The 20,911-nt window shown below is 38.7% G+C and overlaps 2 protein-coding genes and 2 non-coding genes across 4 annotated transcripts; 2 read left to right on the forward strand and 2 right to left on the reverse strand.

Annotated features, from left to right (window-relative positions):
* The first annotated feature begins 4,388 nt into the window (after positions 1-4,388).
* Positions 4,389-4,907, forward strand: crhb (corticotropin releasing hormone b). Its single transcript, XM_040127222.1, has one exon. The coding sequence runs from the start codon at positions 4,389-4,391 to the stop codon at positions 4,905-4,907; it is 519 nt and encodes a 172-aa protein (XP_039983156.1).
* Positions 4,908-6,459: 1,552 nt separating this feature from the next.
* Positions 6,460-11,018, reverse strand: trim55b (tripartite motif containing 55b). Its single transcript, XM_040126290.1, has 8 exons — positions 10,890-11,018; positions 10,181-10,350; positions 9,364-9,541; positions 9,079-9,174; positions 8,130-8,363; positions 7,974-7,996; positions 7,405-7,529; positions 6,460-7,317 (listed from the first exon to the last, which is right to left on the reverse strand). The coding sequence occupies exons 1-8, from the start codon at positions 11,016-11,018 to the stop codon at positions 7,145-7,147; spliced, it is 1,128 nt and encodes a 375-aa protein (XP_039982224.1). The 3' UTR covers positions 6,460-7,144.
* A 963-nt stretch (positions 11,019-11,981) lies between these two features.
* Positions 11,982-12,054, reverse strand: trnaa-agc. The gene has a single exon. It is a non-coding gene; the product is annotated as a tRNA-Ala (tRNA).
* A 267-nt stretch (positions 12,055-12,321) lies between these two features.
* Positions 12,322-12,406, forward strand: trnay-gua. Its single transcript is given in 2 exon segments — positions 12,322-12,358; positions 12,371-12,406. It is a non-coding gene; the product is annotated as a tRNA-Tyr (tRNA).
* The last annotated feature ends 8,505 nt before the right edge of the window (positions 12,407-20,911 follow it).

Raw genomic sequence — 20,911 nt, forward strand, 5'->3', positions numbered from 1 at the left:
GTCACATTACAAAGAAGTCCAATCTACACAGTCTAAAAGTGGAAATCTGATGTTTTCATGCATTTAAATAAAACAATATTCTTGAATGTCACGTATCACTGAATTGGAATATCACCTAATAACATGAAATCATTCAGAGGAGCAGAACAGTCATTAGGCACAATTCCTTAAGCAGAACTAAACCCTTAAATACTATATCTCATTTTATGAACATGAAAGAATAAGGTAAGATACGGAAAACAGTACCCAATACCCGAGATTTACACATAAACATTATAACATCAATGTGCAATCTATAGACTAGCAAAGTAGTCGCAATTTACAGTATATGACAACTAAGAGCATTTTATTTTGACTAAATAGTGAGCCACACATCCTGCATCGGTGCTGGATGGGTTAAAAGACCATTCCTTCTGAAGTAGAAGTGCAGCAAAAAACAATCTTAAATTTTGAACACCAAAGGCTACACGTTTTATTCCTGTAAAGTCATAAGAATCCACATGTGGACCAGCGATTTGGCCTATCACTGAGAACATTTATAGTCCTGTTCCTTTTGTCCTTTTCCACACATTTATTCGTGTCCGTTGCTGAAAACTACAGTGCCCAGCTGTTGTAGAATTTTTTTAGCCTTTTATAAAAAGGAAACTATATAGTTGTGGCCCTTTTTAAAAAATTTACGACTTCAGTAAGAACCAGTGGGCTTGGGGCAGAATGTCACAGACAGCGTAGAGATGTCAGAAAGTAATGAAAGATGGGCTGACAGATTGTTGATTTGGTGTCTTCACAGGATTTGCTGTCAACAAGAAAATTGTCAAAAAACCCCAGGCTTACCCTAAATGTAATGTATTCAGTGCACTATGCATAGACATGCAGTTAGATAAGTATCTACTATCCAAATTAAAGATAAGCTTTTTAAAATTAAAGAGGAAGTTTAGTCTCTAAATTATTCACAATCATGGCTGGATTTTCCAGTGCAATTTTATCAAACAGAAAAGGGAATTTAAACAAGACCCTTGTATGAGGAGATTGTCATCCACTATGTGAACAAGCATTAGGGAAGCCTCTGATTTATCACCTTCACAGGTACGTAAGCTATATTTGTATAGACAGAGCGGCCCTTAAGGGTTTCGCTGCATTATGGGCAGCTTTTAATTCACACATTCTCATGCAGGCTATGTTCAGTTGCATGCAAACCATAGGAGAAGCCCAGGAAAGCCAGCTGTCTCACAATTAATTTTTAAAAAGCTGATCATTTCAAGAGCTTCAGAAAATTGTTATATTTTATCATTTCAAATGATAAAAAATTGTTTCAAATTGCTTGTGAAATGGTGAAACCTGCATCAAGACAAATTCAGAATAGCTCCTTTTAAAAAGCACCTGACTTGCACTGAAGAATACTTTGGCATCAAGTAAACCAGAGGGGATACTGACAAGCACTTTTCATCCTGCATAATTAATGAGTCTGTTTAGTCTTAAACTGCTGTGACTGAACATTTTCATACATTTAATTACTTACATATCTAGTGGGCTGGTTAAATGAAAGCTTTGTATAGTTTTGTGGTCGATTGTAAAACAAGAAAATGTCATTTCTGTATAATTTTCTGTCTTTTTTTTTCTTAAGAGGAAAGGGCAAGGCCACTTCTATTAGGGAACTGTTTTTATAACAGGTTGTATCAATCGGCTATAAACCAGAAGGACACCTGAGCTACAGGACTGAGGTCAGGGTGTGATCTAAGTGCGAGCCGTGGGCTCTGCAGTCCCAGTGATCAGCACCGGAATATCTGTTCATACTAATTTAAACAGCCAGAGTGACCTTGTTTATTAAATAAGTTTGTCAAAGTTGAGCATAACAGCAGAAGTATTACGAAAAACAGGGCTCAATCAACTGGGGAAAGTGGCCTAATTATTTAGGAAGGGACAGTTTGGCAAAAAGCACTTGTTCTTCCTCATAGCACATCACAATTAGAAAGTCAAATGATCAGCTAAAAGAATCTGCTGCCATGGAGTTTGTTCATCTGACAGTGGTTCTGTGAATTCCATCCTCAGAAAGCAGTTTGCAGTGTCTGCTTTGGAAATTCAACTTTACACACTTAGGTCCAGTCCATTGAAAAACATGATTTTCATCAAAGGTCATATTAAGTGGCAACATCCCAATTTCCCTGAGGAACGGTTAAAGTTTTATATAATCTACTCATCTGAGAGACTTGCTCTAATTGAGGAAACAAAGAGATAATCATTTAAGCCTGAGTCTTTTCCGGTGTGGCATCACAGGAGAGGATTTCTCTCCCAGTGATCTGTTCAGGGACAGTGATTGGAAAATGAGGTGACATGAGCTGACCACAAGCAGTCACTCCCTCATCTAGCGGTGTTTTCTATTTGTGTCAGCCAACATGTGTTTCTCATGATGGGACCTGACACCTCCCCTGGAGCAGACAAAGCGACAAAGTGGAGAGGCTATAGGAGAAACAGTTTATTTCACACCGACTGCATATTATGCTCTGATTCACTAAAATATGAACAGATAATATGTGAAATTTTCAAGATGGCAGAAATGTTTCAGAAAAATCCATTTTGTACTCTATGCCTACATTTACAAAATAAAATTTTTCTCCACTCCTCTCTCTCAAATTGACTATTTTTTTCTTGAGTGCACAGTATGTGCTATTTCACTTTGACCTCTGCATATACAGTATGTCTGGAATTTAGATATTCCCTGGGCTGTATGTCTGGGTGAAATGAATTTGCTGTTAAGGATTAATGGGAAGGGTTTTACCATATTGTGAAGGGTTACTTACCAAATGTGTGGCAATTATGCTTAAGTGGAAAAGCGCCAACTTTTGCTCATCATTAATTTTCAATGTTTTATGTCTGTGAATCCACAGACATTAGTATTAGTCATTAGTTATTCCATTGCATTGCTCTATAGCTAATGGGCAAGTTTAAGATTCCAGCTGTTTAACATTCTAATGGTTTGTCTGATATTGGATTAAGCTCTCCATCTTGGAAGTGGTTTGGCGGTGGGCCCCTCTGGAGTGAGGTGGTCATGGCACCCAGTGGCATGGGTAGTGACGTAGTATTCGGAGCAGCAATGAATCACTGGGAGGCAATTCCCCTCTCTCAGCCTTTGCTGTTTGCAGATGCACATTCATTGAATAACAAAGATTAGATGGAAAACAACTTTGGGATTTATTAGGGATTAGATTTATTAGTGTGGTGCGATATGTAGAAACAGAGTCTGTCCTGCAAATTGCACATAAAAGTAACTGTTGTACCTGCAACTATTTGATGCATTTCCAATATGTTCACTCTGTCAATTATTAATCATTGTTGCAATATGGCTCTGCAAAAGTTGATAATAAAGACCAGTCACTGTAGTTGGTTATTTAATAAGGAATATTTTTGTCAGGCAGGGCGCATTTAAATCTGATCTGCACACATAATTCTGAAAATGTACCGTGACTGAGAGGCAGGAAAACCCCCCAACAATTTTTCAAACTTATCTTGACGTGATACTGTCTTTCACTTTTGATTATTTCCCTCTCGGAATTCAAGAATTATTTTAAACTAACTCATTCAAATTAAAATGCCAGCAGGTGTGGCACCTATAGGGCTATTCTGAAAGCACAGAGGTAGACGCTCGTGCACACGCGCGCACACTCACATATGACTCATCTCATCTAAACTCAAGCACTTTATCTGGGGCGTCCATTCACGTTACACCCCTGCAAGAACGCGCAGACTCAATATCAGCTTGGAGCGCGACACTTACAGTGAGGCTGGCTATATAAGTCCATTCAGCATCTACTCTTTAAGTAACTGTATATTTGTTTCTTCAAAGAAGTGAAGGAGGGCGGCATCTCGCCAACTGCCTGGCAACCTACACGGCTGTACTGGACCTGCTCTAAAGACTGAGGGTATGAAAAGCTTCATTTATTTTATCCACATCGTGAGTTTGTTTTTTTACAGAACACAACGTAGATTTTAGTCTTTAGTAATTGTATTGTATTTTCAAACTGGATCTTGTTTTATAGTAATGGAAACCAATGTAAGGATAAGAGTTTAACTTCCAAATTACTGAATTGATGATTGAAAAATTCAATTTCTCTTTACGCGTAAATATTTCCACTTACCGAGCAGTTTCACATGACCCATTCGTATTATTAATACAGATGAAGGTGAATTACAAAATGTCTTACAACAATAAATAAACTGTAACACTTTAATTCGTAGTTACCAACCCGTTGCATTCTTGCAATGCCTGGTTTACGCGCGTAAATTCCTCTTTACGCAGCACATTTCACAGTAGAGTTTGAATGAAAAATAAACATATCACATGATAATAATCCGGGAATTTCTTTTTCTTCCCAGATTCCCATTGATATCCTGACATGAAGCTCAATTTACTTGGTACCACCTTGATTCTGCTAGTTGCCTTCTTACCGCGCCGCGAATGTCGGGCTATTGAGAGCCCTGGCGATGCACTGCGCGTCCCAGCTCCCCAAACCCAAAACCCCCAGCAGCAGCAGCAGCAGCAACAGCAGTCTGGTCCCATCCTGGAGCGGCTTGGAGAGGAGTATTTTATCCGACTGGGCAACGGAGACTCTAACTCTTTCCCCTCATCGTCCATGTATCCCGTCGGATCACCTGCCATCTACAACAGAGCATTGCAACTCCAGCTGACGCGGCGTCTTTTACAAGGGAAAGTAGGGAACATCAGGGCGCTCATTAGCGGCTTCGGAGACCGCGGGGACGAGTCGATGGAGAGGCGAAGGAGGTCCGAGGACCCGCCGATATCCCTGGATCTGACCTTCCACCTTCTTCGGGAGATGATGGAGATGTCCAGGGCGGAACAGCTGGCCCAGCAAGCGCAAAATAACAGAAGAATGATGGAGCTCTTCGGGAAATGAAGACCTCTTTCCATTCCGCCAAAGATCACCTTTCCCTTTCTTTTCCTTTTCCTTTTTTTTTTTTGTTTTTTTTTTTGCATTTTTACCATCAGCACAAAACATGCTCTTTACAATATAGTGCTGCTGTATCACTCTATTAATTATAGCTTCAACCTCAAACTATGGAGCATATACGGGCTTGACTTATAATGATCCGATTGTACCCTGCCATTTTAATGTTGGAATCAAATCTGTAGAATTTCACCGTTCTTTATATTCGAGATGAAATACTTCTGTTTAAGACATGAAACACTGCATTGGCAAAATTGGCATTTTGTTTTAGAATATGAATCACTGTATTTATGAAATTTATGTTTGTTAATAAACTTATGTGCAACCAGTCATTTTCTGTTGTGCAAGAGAACGTCTTATATTTATATTTTTTAATAAAAAACTAAAAGCAATGCTTACATTTCTCTGTGAACATCCTTACAAATTAGTTAATAATAACGCTCATGAAAACAAACTATTCCAATTTACTTTAATTACTAATTTGATTAATATACACTTTCCTACTGTTTCTTGACATACATTTGTAATCCTACATTGGAGAAATGTAATATAGGTTTCCAGGTTAAAGGGAAAAAAAGAACACTTGGTTGGAGAGAGCACAAATGCCCATTGCATCTTGAGACTTGCCTACACAGATATTGATTGATTGAGAAAGGCTTTTCTAACTGAATACAAAAAGTCGTGGGTTAACACCATGCCTCCTCTCCAACACACACACACACACACACAAAAACAAAAGTAAAAATTTATTAAAGGATGCTGTAAGAGCAGCTGCAGCCATGCAGGTGAAGAACATTCACACAGAATCCTTTCTCCTAAACCCTTAATCCTCGAGAGACAATTCTCATTATACCAGCAAGAGACAACCACAGACAGCTCAAATATGCACCACTGATGAGTGTGAAAGACAATGTGTGTGTGTTTTTTTCTTTTGTGCGTACGTGCTGTGTCGATCCTTGACCCACAGTGTCAAGGTAAACTAAACAAGAGCTGTGGATGTGAGTCATCCTATTCTGTTTGGCCCACTTAGCAACTTGGGGCTTAGTGCTGAATTCAGCTCATTTGTAAAGGATCCAGCTCAGTGAGAGATGGTGTACAATTAGATGGGACTCCATGGTGGACTACCTCAATAGTGGAGTCAGAGCAAGGTGAGACCATTGCAAGGCAGGAAATAAATGACTAGGTTGTTGGCAGGAATGGTATCACGGCCATACAGTACTGAGGGATCTCATAACTGTCTAAACCGGCTATAAAAAGGGCACTAATCCCTTTTCTAGCGGGACTTCCTTTGACAGAAATGAATTAAAAATAGTGTGAAGAATAGAGGAAGAAAAAGAAAAATAAGTCTTTTTCCTTTACACACACAGACAAGGATGGGTGTTACACAAAATCTATTTCATTGCTAATTCAGACCACGGACAAACCTGAAGTACAGCGACACATGGCAGTGAGATGACACTGAGGACTGTTGTTCTATTTGTTAATGTGGTATCCAAGACTTGAGAAATACTATAGGTTATTTGTACAATTCAGTTTTAATGACATATATAATACAACATAACATTGAAAATTGTGATATATTGTTCATAATTGGAAAATATACCTGTGTTACACAACAAAGAATATGAAACATAATACAGACCTTTGTATGTATGAAATACCTAAATGTGACAGTGATAGTTTTTTACTCGGGCTACCCTCATCAAGTTATATCAGACATAAAGTATACGACAGGGAGGAAAACCTGAGGCCCTCTTGTTTTGCTCTCTGATATTGTAGTTTAAGCTGTGAGTTGGAAAAGGTCAGCTACATAAAAAATGTATGAACATATCTGAATTCTGGAAATATCCAGCTCACTCATATATATGTCTGACATTCAGTTTATCCAAAATGAAAAGGAAGAACCAAAACATGTATTGAATAAGAAAAAAAAAGTACGCAGTGTCAGTCAGTATGCACTGATGCACGCTACCACAATCACAATAAAAGAGAAAGAAGTGAATAGAAAATTCTGTCTCTTCGTTTACATATCAGGAACTCAGACTTTCCCTCTGGCACAGATCTAAATCCGTCTCACTGTTCTCCAATCTGGGAGAAAAAGTCTCACAGCTGATCTTAAATCAACATCTAGGAGCAACACTTATCTTGCTCCCGGTTTAGGTGTTGCCTGGGCCAGGGGCTGACAGCTAAGTCGAGGCAGAGCTCTTGGCTGCGCTGGGGGAGGAGTTTATCTGCTGGGGGGCAGGAGGCTGGATGGGGGCGGCCGCAACAATACTGACTCCAGAAACAGTCGGGGCCCCCTCTCCTTCCTCAGCGCCTGCCTCTCCATCCTCATCCTCATCCTCCTCATCTTCAACATCTGTAAAAGAAATAAAGGGGGAAATACAAATCAGAAAACTGAGCTGTAAGCAATAAATTGCAGCCATGACAATCTCTGTCCTTTCACCTTGGATGAAGTCGATGCTGCGCAGGGCCTTGCCCTCTTTCTTGAAGTCTATATTGTAATGATCCATATTCTCATAGCTACGTTCAATTTTATCCAAGTGTGCTGTACTGGATGCTTCTGCAATCCTGAGTGCAAAAGGAGAAAATTAGTGTAGTTATAGGAAAAATTCACCCTCAGAGAATCAATGTAACACTTGTTATATGTCATCAATCTGTGATGTTTAGCACATTCCACAAGTTATTTGGCAATGCTACTGCTAGAGATAGGGATTTACTACATTTCACAGAATTACTTTCGACAGCTCACTTGCTGCATTAGACTGGTGGTTTTAATTTGGTAAATGACTCATATATCAATATATATATATATATATCTTAATCTTTATGTATCTCAGTCTTAATCTTTATGTATATGTTTATGTATATTATGTATGTGTATATATGTGTATATATGTTTATGTATATATATATATATATATATATATATATATATATATATATAGGAAACATACTGTATTTCCCCTTACACATTGTCAGTTGAATTATTGATGCATAAAAACGTGTACTCACTTTTTGAGGAGAGGCTTTGTGTTCTGAAAGAGACAAGAGAAATGAAGACTAAACATCCATTCAACTTATGCATAAAATATTGATAACTGTTACCATTTTATATAGAGTTTACACCCAAATTTGAAACCCCATTTGCGTCCCCAATTTGACTCTGACCTGCAGGAATAAGGCCATCTCTGGCTCCTCCATGGTCTGGATCCCCATCTCCACGATTTTACAACTCTCCTCCAGATGGTGTCCGTACTTCCTGGTAAGGCCCCGGATATAGTTCACCTTCTCTTCCTGTTCGGCCGTCACCTTCTGACTCATCTCCCTCTTCTTCTCCTCCAGGATAGAGTACAGCTGGTCAAACTTCTCACACACCAGAGTCTTCTGCCTCCGACCATTTTCCTATACATGCAGAGACAGAGGGAGACACATGGACACACATAGTGAAAGATCATAAATACTGAAAATCCATCCATATTAATCATTCATCACAGTATTCTGGGTGACAAATGTATGTAAATGTAACTCTAGTATACAACAGAGTTTAGAATATTTAAAACCAAAGATTGAGCCGAACAAAATGGGGAATTAGTTGTTGCCTTCTGTGAATGGTTGTGTAAATACTGTAAACGACAGATATTCTGTTATAGATATATAGATATTCTGGTAGTGCAATATGTGCAGGAAGGACGGTAAAACTCATTCTGCATGTATGTTCTGAGTGAAACCACGGAGGGCGACACATGGGGGACTGTAGCCACTCCAGCTTCCTCTCTACTACAGCCAATTGTGGCACGTGAACCACAGGAAATCTGTCTGTTCTCCCCCCATTAATTACACTAATAGTTTTTAATGTCAGTGGGCCAGAGGCAGAATGGAGTAACCTGCTAAGTGCATATAGAAGAAAATGTGGAAAAGAGAAAGTAAGACATACTGAGGCATCATAACATTAATTTTCCTCTCTCTACCTCTCTGTCTAAATCTCACAGATAAAAGCAGGGAGAGTGGTGGTAAAAATTATGTCTGTTGATACTTCTCGACAGGTGAATGCAAGTGTATTAGTGTGAGGCTTGCTGCGTGAGTGAGTGGCCAGGCGCTGCAGCAGTAGGACACTGACCTCTATAGCACGACAGGCTTCCTCGAGCTGACTAACGATTCCTTGCATCCTGTCGTTATTACCAACCATCATGGCAATCCCGTCACTCAGCTCTGTCTGGGGGGCAAGGACATGGCAGAGTAAAGCCCTGAGATCAAGCGTGACTTAAATCTGGGACAAAGTTATGATGCGCTTCATGATGAAAGATCTATCTATCTATCTATCTATCTATCTATCTATCTATCTGTCTATTTTATTTTCATGATTGACAGTATTCATGGTATTCATGAGTATTTCAGCCCTCACCTTCTTTGTCTGGTAAATGCTGCTAATAGGTGCCACCTCACAATCTTTGTGAGCTCCAAAAACCTTACACATGGAGCATGTCGGCACACCATGGGTCACACAGTAAATATTGATCTTTTCTTCCTCGTGGACATCACACATGGGTGTTTCTTCCTTTCTCTCCGGGGCCGGCTTGCTGCTGTTGAGGTGTAAAGAGAACAGTTGTACTTTCCTGTCAGACTGTAAATTTCAGTGCATACTGATGTGATGTGTAATGTCTACTTGATAATGTCAAAGGTACACATCGCAGTAGTTTATTGATGATCCATCATTCTTTCCTTGTCATGCACATGTACTGTCAGAACTGTACATTACACTGTGCAGTATACAGGTGTGGGTGCAGGCGTATAGTGTTATGTTTGTATGTTATGTTTATTCATTTCTGTCTTTTCTGAATAACTCATACCTACATGTCAGGAAAATTTATCCCATAAGAATGACTAAATGTATCAATTAATTGTCCATAAAATAGGTAAATATGTCATTTCATGTCATTGAGTATATGAGTGTTGTGGATCTTATGTCATACAAGCCCTTTGGTTATACAGTCAGCTACTAAGATTAGGAAAATCATCTGTGTAGATAGATGACTAAAACTAGAAACCTCCTGTCACCCACTCCAGTTCTCTGACTCAGAAGCCATTGGCACTAAGGCCACACCAGCAACTGATACACTTCCTGCCATCACACCACCAGTTTGTCCTTATTCTCTTTTACTGCCTCTATTCACAGCCCCCTCATATCAAGAGAGACTAAACGTGTGTCTGACCTGTCTCACCTGTTTGACTCCTGCTTGAACATATCAATAATATTCTCAACGAGCAGGTTCCTCTGTAGCCCGTAAACGCCATGCCTGTCCAAAATAACCTCATGTCTGCAGGATGGGCATCGGAAGCGGCCACCAGACGTCATTGAGCCACTTCTTGTTGGAAGGTATGGGTTTGAAGCCTGTAAGCAGTCACATTTAAAAGCCTAAATTTAGTATGATGAAACTGGGTTTTAATGGATAGATTGATATTACTTGCAAAAATTAAACAAATTGTTTCACTCAGCAGTTACGAAATGTTAATCCAGTGGATTAACAGCCCATATTACAAAAGTGTAACCACATCACCAAAATGTTCACACTGGTTGAGAAGTGTTTTAATGCAGAGACTAACACTTAATAACAACTAAATTAGAGTTCTAAATGTTTACTGATGGAAATGACTTTTTATATTAATAATGTTTGTAAACACAGCCTTAAATGTTGACTAAAACGCTACACTTTCATGTGAGAATATACACCTGTAATATATGTCATCCAAACAGTTACTAGTTTGGTCTTTGATACATCAAAGATTTAGAGGAAGTTCATAAAAATATCAATGGTTCAAATGACATAGACTGTTAGCTGAAGATGTTAATTTATAACAGCATTGCTACTCAAGTTTTTAAATAAGTTTCCCTTAATGTTAAAAACAGATCAGTGGTATTTTGTTGCTTACCTGGAAAACATCATTGGCACATTTTCTGCAGAGGTTGTGCTGGCAGGGTAGGATGACCACAGGTTTTGTAAACAATTCCAGGCATATGGGACAAATGAGCTGTTTCTCCAAGTTCTCCATGGAATTCATTTTGTGACGAAAACTTTTATCAAGGCATAAAAGAGTGGCAAAATCCAAACAGACAAGACTACTAAAACTGGTGAAGTTAGTGAAAAGTCCGTTAATAAAAGCAATCTACAGTAGGCCCACAGTCAGGCTGAAAAGTAGGCCTGCTGGTCTTGTCCTAGCGGGTGTGGGCTCCTATCTCGCTTGTGTCAGTTCTGTTTTTAGCAGCTATTGCTCTCACGTCAAAGGTTGCCATTTTTACCTTGCCCATATTTGAAACCAAGCAGGCCAGTACCGAACAGCTGCCTACCAGCCTCTACACTGCTATCAAAGGTGACTGCATGCTTGTACAGTGTATTTAATTTTTGTTTTTGTTTTTTTTGTTTTTTTGCATCACATCTACATATCAGTTATTGCATATAATTGATTAAAGGCTTAAGTAAAACGTATTATCAGTTACATTATGCTCCTAACAATTAAATTTGAATTTTGCCCCAGTCATTTAAATGATGCATCTGTTCTTTAGCTCTCATGGAATATAATCTTATTTTTTATACAATGAATAGCTGTATCTACATAAAAAGTATACACTAAAAAGTCAATAGACGTGCTAAGCTTAGACATAATCGTCTGTTAAACAATTACCCTGATAAATGTTAGCCTGACGGTAATGCTAATTTTTTTAGGTAATGTACTAGCTACCACAATCTCAGGTCACTATCAAAATAATCACCTGAACGTCGAAGCGGGAACTTTGGGCACCAAACGGACAATGACCATACCCCCAAAAATGTATGTTACAATATTAACTAACTGCAGGTGGAAGGGATCTACCACCCCTGAGCTTTGTGACTAACCTGTATGTGACTCCATTACTAAGGTAAGCAGTCAGGTAATTAAATGAAAAACCAACCGAGTGGACAATAACATTTGCTACGTAATGATACTGTCGTTTGTGGAAACAAAATCGACAGGAAAAAGCACGTATGGAGAATGCGGGCATCGATCCCGCTACCTCTCGCATGCTAAGCGAGCGCTCTACCATTTGAGCTAATTCCCCTTCGAGGTCTGCTCACTCACTCAGCTTTAAATAGTATTAAGTGCTGATTGTCTTGGAAGCTCGTTCTGTTCATATTTGCTTCATGTAACATTAACGACATGCCATGTTGGTACTATAAAACGGCATAACCGCAACGCTTTCGCTCAAGTCGAGAAAATTTCAGCTGCGGCGAACTATAGCGACAACAATTCGAAAGTGCGTGCTCTTGTTCATGCACGCATACATAACACATAGATCGAAACGATAGATCTCCCTTCCTTTCGGTTCCCTTCGATAGCTCAGTTGGTAGAGCGGAGGACTGTAGTGTAACATGGCCATCCTTAGGTCGCTGGTTCGAATCCGGCTCGAAGGAGACACTTTTTTCTTTTTTTTCTTTTTTTTTTCTAAAATGTATTTGGTATTTTCACATGGCTGCGCAAACGTTAATTTGTAAAGGCATTGTAATCAGAACGGCGCTGAAAAGTTTATATTACAGTGTTTCTATTCACACATTTACAAATAAACTAAGTACTGCGTAATTTGCAAAGAAATAACTTAACTGCATTGATTGGCTGACGTGACTAGAAAACCTACATCAGAAATGATATATAGCAGTTTCTAATGTTTTCTTTTTTTATTCTTTATTTTTAGCAATTCATACAGCTATATTCAATTAACTCATAGTATAGAGAGTTCACAGTGAGATGTCATGAGATGTTTCAAAAATGTAACAACTAAAGGTAGGACATATAAACGATTGCTGCTGTCATTGTAGGTATTTATACTGATCCAAAACCTTTTGTGTTGACTTTTTTCAGGAAGAATCTCACCTGGCCCCATATCTATATGTAGCTGATCCTCCACATCCTCAGAGTACATGCTCATGGGTTAACACTTATAGCAACAGCATAAGCAGCAGCCACTTTCAAGGTCACAGTGAACAAACAATCCCCATTCATGGAATAAAAGGTATTTAATAATTTCCTGACAATAGACAGTGGCATTAGAGTCATTTCTATGGAGGCAAAGGTTCATGAACAAGTATGCACATGCATACAATACCTTACAATACCATACAAAACCAACTAGAAAACATAGAGGAGGTGATAACATTTTCCAGGACATACTCTTCAGCTAGCTATAGACCCAGGAAACTGTATTTGTGATAGATTTCTGTTCTTGATGGTATCTGACAGCAATAAATGGGCATAGTTAAAAGCCTTGAAACAATTTGTGATATTTGGGTTCACAGGGTTGTTGTCAGGATGATATTTCAAAGTTTGATTTCTGGACCTCTATTCCCATTACAGTAGCAAACAATGCTTTTCACACAGACACGTCAGAGTCAGTGAGTAATGTTTAAACATTGTAGACAGATGTTATCACTGAAAATGAATGAATGTCATTCTCCAGCTTTCCCCTGCGAATTTGTCTCTCTCTCTTTTATTTGATGTGCCAACTTAATGCCTCAAAGCTGAGAATTATGTCTTGAAAATATAGAAAGACAAATAAAAATAGAGTGGAAAAAATCACCACCTTCATATCGTGCTCTTAACTGTAAAGTTTCTGTGAGTTGTGTTTTGTAAATCTGTGGAAACTTAAAATAGCAGACTTTTTTTAACTTTTTTTCATTATAGTATACAGTATGACAAGTATAGGCATGTGCATTTCAGCTAATTTCTCCTTTCTGTGTGGTTTTTCCCTGGGATCTACTATAAATTATGTTTTTGTCGTCACTGTGTGAGGCTGTGTGGGCATACCAATTCATTGAGTTTTATTCAGTAGTTTTTAAAAGGCTGAACTAGTATGATTAGATACAGTATTCATTAACAAAAAACAAGGACTGCTCAAATGCTCACCATTTAGATGGCTCCTTAAAGTGAATTCAAATTAGACCAGTTAAGAAGATGTACTGGGTTATGTCTTTGTGATTGAAGTGAATTCATTATTTTTAAGCCATTACTGTCTGACTCATACTATTCCAGTGCCTGCATAAAGATTGAAGATTGACAAATTGAGAGGAGTGTGGAGTTTTGTTGATGATGAAAAGCCGATATGAATGCCAGACAGTGCTGCTTTTGAGGCTCGAAGCTGCAATTTTAAAGAGCTTGATGTGACTCTCACGTTCCTCTGTTTTTCCCATTGGGGGTGCAAGTTGTTTTGAGCACATAGTAAAATGGTTTGCAGGTAATACCAAAGCCACACAATACTCAACACGAGATGTTACACACATGGACACACAACTGCTGCACATATAAAGGTCTACAAGCTCGTAAGTAAGATAAAAGTCTATATGTGCCCAGAATAGGGAGCGGAGCAAAGGGTGCGTTCTGTTCTCTTGTATGAATATTTCAGTTAGGTGGAAGTCATATTGTATTCATGCAGATGGTAAGTAGTCACTGCTAGTGATTTAAAAGATAATATTGTTTATTTTTGCATTTCGACATTTGTCCTAAAATGACCCATTGAAATGATATTCTTCATCTGAAAACATCACTGAGGATGTGACCAGGAAAGGAAAAAGCACTATTATCCTGTTATACCCTAACTAATAACTAGAAACACTATCATCTTGCCACAGGTATAATCTTAAAGAAAAAAAATAGTAATTGCTAGTACAAATCTACCTGTAATTTTAAAGTTAGCAGTAATTCATTGTGGACTTGCTTGGGATGAAGAGAAATAAATGAATGAAGGTAATTATGAAAAGGTAAAAATTTAAACAGAGAACACTTAGGTATTTCCATAAAAATATGGGAATACACATAGGTATTCCCATATTTCCCATATTATTTAATTAATTCCCACATTATAGAAAAGAACAAAATAAAGTTCACAAAAAAGTAAAGTCAGCCCGTGGCCTGACTGACTAATGCTTGAACCAGTCTGTCATGATTATGGACAGGATAACTTTACAATATTTGTATTGAATAATGATTTTAATTTAAAGTGTAGCCAAGTACAAAACCAGCCTTGATTAAAAAGGTAAATTACTCAAAGTTTAAAAGGTAAATAAAAGGTACAAGTTCAAAACATAGCTTTTCAATTTATAGCAACAGGAGTAAAAGTAATTAGTTAACCCCTTGGTCAATTCTGCTGCACTCTTTTATTGCACAAATAAACAAAAACCTTAGTAGCATGGATGGTTTACTGTAAACTCTTTCCACTTTGAAAAGGTTTTACAAGCAGACAAGTTTGCAGAATTTATGCTAATGGACAAAACAGGTGTCGTCATATCTATTTTCCTTTTTTTATTTTTAGACTGCTTCAGAAGCTTCAGAACATCCTACGACATGATTCCAAGTCCATGTTTACCTTTAAGACTTCCCAATGGCTTGTTGTGAGCAGGACCCCTGCAGATCCAGAACAGAGTGGAGATCTTCTCTTGAGTTGGACAGCTACACTTGCCTCAATTCTGACATCCGTCTTGGTCACCACTTGCTAAATAGAAGCCAGGTACAGTAAATGACCATGTTGAAAATCTACCCAGGCATTACAAAATAATAATCATACATTTGAATGAAAATACAGATGTTTTTTCTTGTTATAATCATAATTGTTACACCTTTGCTTTAGTCCTCCTTTGTCACATTTCACAAGTTGTTGTCAAGGTGGCAATGACATTTCCTGCTACTAGGACTCACCTCAGTTTTAAACCTATAACACTGTCCTTTTAACCAACGACACTTTTAGGAAATAATATCTTTCAGAAGCAGAAGCTTCTCAAATCAAAGCATGAAGAGCATAGGTTCTTTTGGAATTTCATTACACAAAACATTATTTCACCTACAACAATTTATAAGCCAACATTTTATTAACCAGCATTTAGCTGGACTTTATTTGTAAAGTTTTTTTAATTAACATTTGTGAACAAAAAGCAGACAGACAGCGTAAACTAAGCAGCCTTTTGTTCAACCACATGAAGCTACTACAAAAAAAAAACTATACACGCTGTACAAAAACTCAAATAATGATGTGTTGGAAAAAGCTGAATGCACATTTACACCACAGCCACATTTTCATTTACTGTAAATACAGAAGTCTAACCACCAAACTGAGCGGTCATGGTTAAGTCATAGTTAACTAGGCAGCAAAAGGGACTGAATTAAGCTTACTCTGGTCAAAGATCTGCAGCGCATGACATCACATTTCAAACGGTAGTTATAATCAAAATCAAGACTGATCATACATCATTGATCACAATGACGTAAAAGAGACGTCAATCTGTTTTAACAGGCACCACTGCAGCTCATGGTCATGGGAAACTGAGATGTGCTCAGCATTCAAGTTCTTGTCTCAGCCTGGCTTAAACATCACTACCTCTGCACCATGAGAAGTGCAGTCCACATTGTCTCGTCTTCAACACTTTAACTCAAAGTGTAGTGAAGCAGGGTGATTTCAACATCCAGCAGCTAGGTGTTTACACAAGAGTCTGCCTGCATTAAGCAGGTTTTACTAAGGGTAAGAAATACAGAATGCAGGCATTATTATGACTCTTTTGACATTTATTCTCATGGATGTTAAAAGTTATTTGAAAGAAATTGGTACATGTGCAGCTTAATCTCTGAATTGTTTTTTTAACTCATGGACTAAGATCCTAAGAGAAGTGAGAGACTTGGAAAGGTGTAGTATAAAGTCATCAGCAAGTTTTTTTTGATGCAGAGACAGTCTGACTTAAGAAAGTAAGTTCCTCAGTTTTTGTGATTCATTCTGTCCATTCAAATCTGGATCTAAGTGTCTCAACAACAAGTGGTAGGCAGTTGTATCTTGGTAACAAAATTAACTTACCTATTCTCACCAAACACATCCATACAAGCCCTAGTGCCAAATTATATTTTATTTATTTGTTTTTTATTTGTTCGGTCATGTTAGGCCTTTCTTAGATAGCCCCAGTGCAGAATGAGAGAGAGAGATATGTGACAAAAGTCCCTTGCCGGACACTACACTAGTGTTAACTTCTGAGCTTCACTATTACAGTACATCAGTCTTTAAAAGTTTAGATTCTGATATTGCTGCTACCATTTCTTTTTTTTCTAGAAATCAATTTTTTTTTTTTAAATAAACAATGCCAAATGATAAACAATCTGAATTTTACTGCCGACTAAAGGAGCATCATACTGTAGCTACTACTGAGGAGCTGTGATCGTCAAGCCCACTGGCCCTTAACACAGTAGAAGGGTGCTATCTTGTGGTAGAAAGAGGGCAGGCTATGTCTAGCAGACACACTATTGCACGCTGAGATCATTGCATTCGTCACCAAATAGGGCTTACATTGTGCTTGGGGATATGCTGTTGCATTTAGATCTTATGATTCATACTCTTTTCAGTAGGTATGGATAATGTGGATGGAAATGAGATTTATCACTTCAGTAACATATAAATAATAAATTAAGCAGTCACACATTGGTGCTATCACCAGTCATTATGTTTAACACACTGCACTTATTTACAACTAGCAGCACATTCTTTTTCCCATTGCACATATCCAAGTACAGAAAAGCTTTGATCAAACTGTAAGTGTTAGAAGATGTGCCAGGTTTGAAACATGTTTGCATTTGGCAAGCATTATATAGTGTAGTTGTCAGAATATTAGATAATATAAGTCTATTATGAACCTAATATCAGTTTCACTGCACGGTTAATACCTTCTGATCACAAAACAAGCTAAAACCCCACTCTTTTAAAGTAAACTTCAGATATACTTTAATTAGCCTAATTATTTTTTAAATACATTTTTGATCCACACCATCCTTGTAAGGGGTCTTTTTCACCACCAGATGGCTCTACATACACACAAAAATACATTTTTATTTGTTTGAAATTGCATCTAATACAAAGGTATACTGCAGTATAAAAATGCTGGTTATTTCTTTCAGTTCATTCATCCAGTTGCAAATGGACTTAATAATTGTGATGAAAATGTCATGACTTAGGCAAGAAAAATACTGGGCAGTCATTTAAAGAGGATGTGCAGTTACATCACATAAAATTTTAAAACATCAGAAATCAGCAATGTGTGCATGCATGTGTGTGTGTGTTTACAGGTACGCATATAGAATCTGTATGTCATAGAGCGCTATAGGTATAAAACTGCTGCATGGGCAATGAAGCAATAGCTAATAACTCTAGCGATGCTCCCAGCGTTGTCAGAGGGTAACAGGTAAATCAATTAGGGACACCATGGTGAACTGCAATCTGTCTTCAGAGAGCTCTCAGCAAAACTAGAGTCATGGGGAGTCGAACACTGGGGGTCTCACAAGCAGATACAGTACCTGTGATCTCATGGGGAATCAGTATGTATGCAGCTCATCTGTCTTACTAAAGGTCCTGAGGCTGAGGATGCTAGAGTAGTTAAACACACCTTTCATTCTACAAAGGTGTGTCTGTGCATGGAGTGTGTTAGTTTGCATGTATGTGTGAATGTGGCCCAAAAAAAGGGCTCTGGAAGAAATTAATAAACAGAAATGCCTCCCCAATCCTTTTCCCACATGTACACTTAGAGGAGTGAGTGTAAAATATGCGCTGTTCTGTGCGCACATGTGACGTGCAAATGACGCAGTCATATACCAGACCAAGCAGTTTCAGAGTTGTCTAGCAACAATAGGTTTGTGAACTGTGAATGCAAAAACAGTACCACCCATGGATGCTTGACCTTTTCTGCTCTGTTTGGAGCAAATACCTTTAAAAATCAAGATGTGACATGTTAGTCACGTTACACAAACACTTCTGGAAAAATAGCAGTGAACATCAGATGAAATAGTTTTAGAGTGTATTCACAGCAACAAGTTGTTCCACAATCCAGGGTGGAAAGTAATTAATTAGAAGTACAGTCATTGAGAAGCTTTTGCACCAACTGTACTTCTCTAAGTGTATTCTAAAATCAGTAATTCAACTTTCACAATATTAAATACAATATTTTTATTAAGCAGTTGCTGAGAAAGCTACAGTTATGGCTAATTTAGGGAGCTATTAAATATAAGTTTGACTGATCCTCTATTCCATCTAAATAAATTCTCCAAAAAATCTATTGACGATGCTCATTTCACCACTTGGCAGGTATTGGTGAACTGCTAAGGGTTTGTGTGGTAGGGCATAAATTGTGACATGCTTTCAGTCAGATTTCTGCATTTGCCTTTTAGGTGAACATAGGTAACTGAGTAACTGTTACTGTTGACTTTTACTCAGTCAAAACAGCTACGTTTGTGATTTCAAATACAAGCACTTCACCTTGAACAGAATTGAAGACAAATCACAGTATACCTCTAGTGGAGTTGGCTATTCTAGTACTCTTTCCAGCCCTGCCACTGTCAAAGGACACATTTATTGAGTTTTGCAGTGTTTTGAAGGACCTCTTAGTGGGGGGTGTGAGTGTGTGGAACCACATTCAAATCCATGGAATTGGGGAGGGAGGGGATTATGCCTCTATTTGCACTGGGCCTGACTGTTTCCATGGCAGATCCATTGTCCCCCAGCTCATGGGTAGGGCACAAAAACCTCCAGTGAAAATGTTCATGTTCTGCTGCCTTAATGCTGTATGTTTTTCTGGAGAATTATTTGATTCACTCAGCTGCAGTATAAGGTCAGCTTCATGTTATCATGCAAGAAAATCAATAGGCCAGTATCTCAAAGACATTTTGGTGAGGACAGATAAACCCAAACAGTGCATGCAGGTGTAGTTTATTAGACGGTGTTGATGATGTGAAAAGGATGAAGGAGACTCCGCTGACACCGTCTTGATTGCATATAAAGGTTTATTACAAAGAAGTACAGCATCACGTCAAGCATCTGCAGATCTGCTTGTGAGAGGCTGTGAAGCCAATGAACCACTCTGAAAATAAGCCTTGGTCACCGACTCTTAAATAGGGCAGTTGTTTTCCTAAAAACTGAAACTAACATATGGTTTCAATCCCAAAGCATTAACCTTCTTTTCAAACTGCAAGGACCCCTCTGAGGACCTTTGGCCCACGGCCTCTGAGCCATGCCTCTATTTTCAACACATGGTTTCAATTCTACATATATGACCATACACCTCACAGGCAATAAAATCAGCAACGCGTTGTCTACTTTACAATTCAACCTGCATGTGTCTTGAGTCACCGCATGCAGCCATATGTAGGTAACTGCCTTAGCCTAACAGAGCTGCAACATTTCGCTGTAATTCAAAATCCCGGTGAGTCTCAGCTCCCAAGGAGTATGTGTCACGAGAGGAAGGTAATCACCTGCACTGTGGAGGAATACTCTTGAGAAAGTCCACGCCGTCTGCAAACTACTGCTCATATAGGTCGCCCCGGCCTCAGAGCTAATCATAACAGCCGTTTCATACCTCCTAAGTGACGTTGTCCAGTCAGCATTCAAGTTACAAGAGCTGCCTCCACGCCATTGGCCGAGCTTAGACAAGGGCGTTTTTTTTTTTGCTCGCTCCAACAGCACCATCTCTGGCAGGTGGTGTGTGCGCTTTAAAAACCATACAGTAGCCTAATGTTTAGACGATAGGTAGGTAGTTGTAGGGAAATAAAGAGAGTTTAGGGTGTGAAATTGTCGTTTTTGGCTGATAGTTTAGCGTTGCGTGCACTTACGTGTCCTTTAAACCCACCGGAATCGCAGTGAATGAGATGATCGTCGGGGTTCCCCTCTCTGAGCCAGACACTTTCTGCTTTACGGTCAACGGTGAATTAGACAACTGCTCTTTCATCATGCAGCTTCTGAAAAAGACGGAAAAGCCCTACATGTTGATTATATTTCGCCAGCGGTGTAAGTCTGAATGAGAGAAAACCTCCCGGCCACGGCTGACCAAGTCTAACATCCTGAAGCTGCCTCACTTCATCCGCCGGTGTTGCATACAACATGATATGTTGATGACATTTTTTGAAAGTGGTCG

The sequence above is a fragment of the Xiphias gladius genome, chromosome 5 (genome assembly GCF_016859285.1).
Source record: "Xiphias gladius isolate SHS-SW01 ecotype Sanya breed wild chromosome 5, ASM1685928v1, whole genome shotgun sequence".
NCBI classification, from domain to species: Eukaryota; Metazoa; Chordata; class Actinopteri; order Istiophoriformes; family Xiphiidae; genus Xiphias; species Xiphias gladius.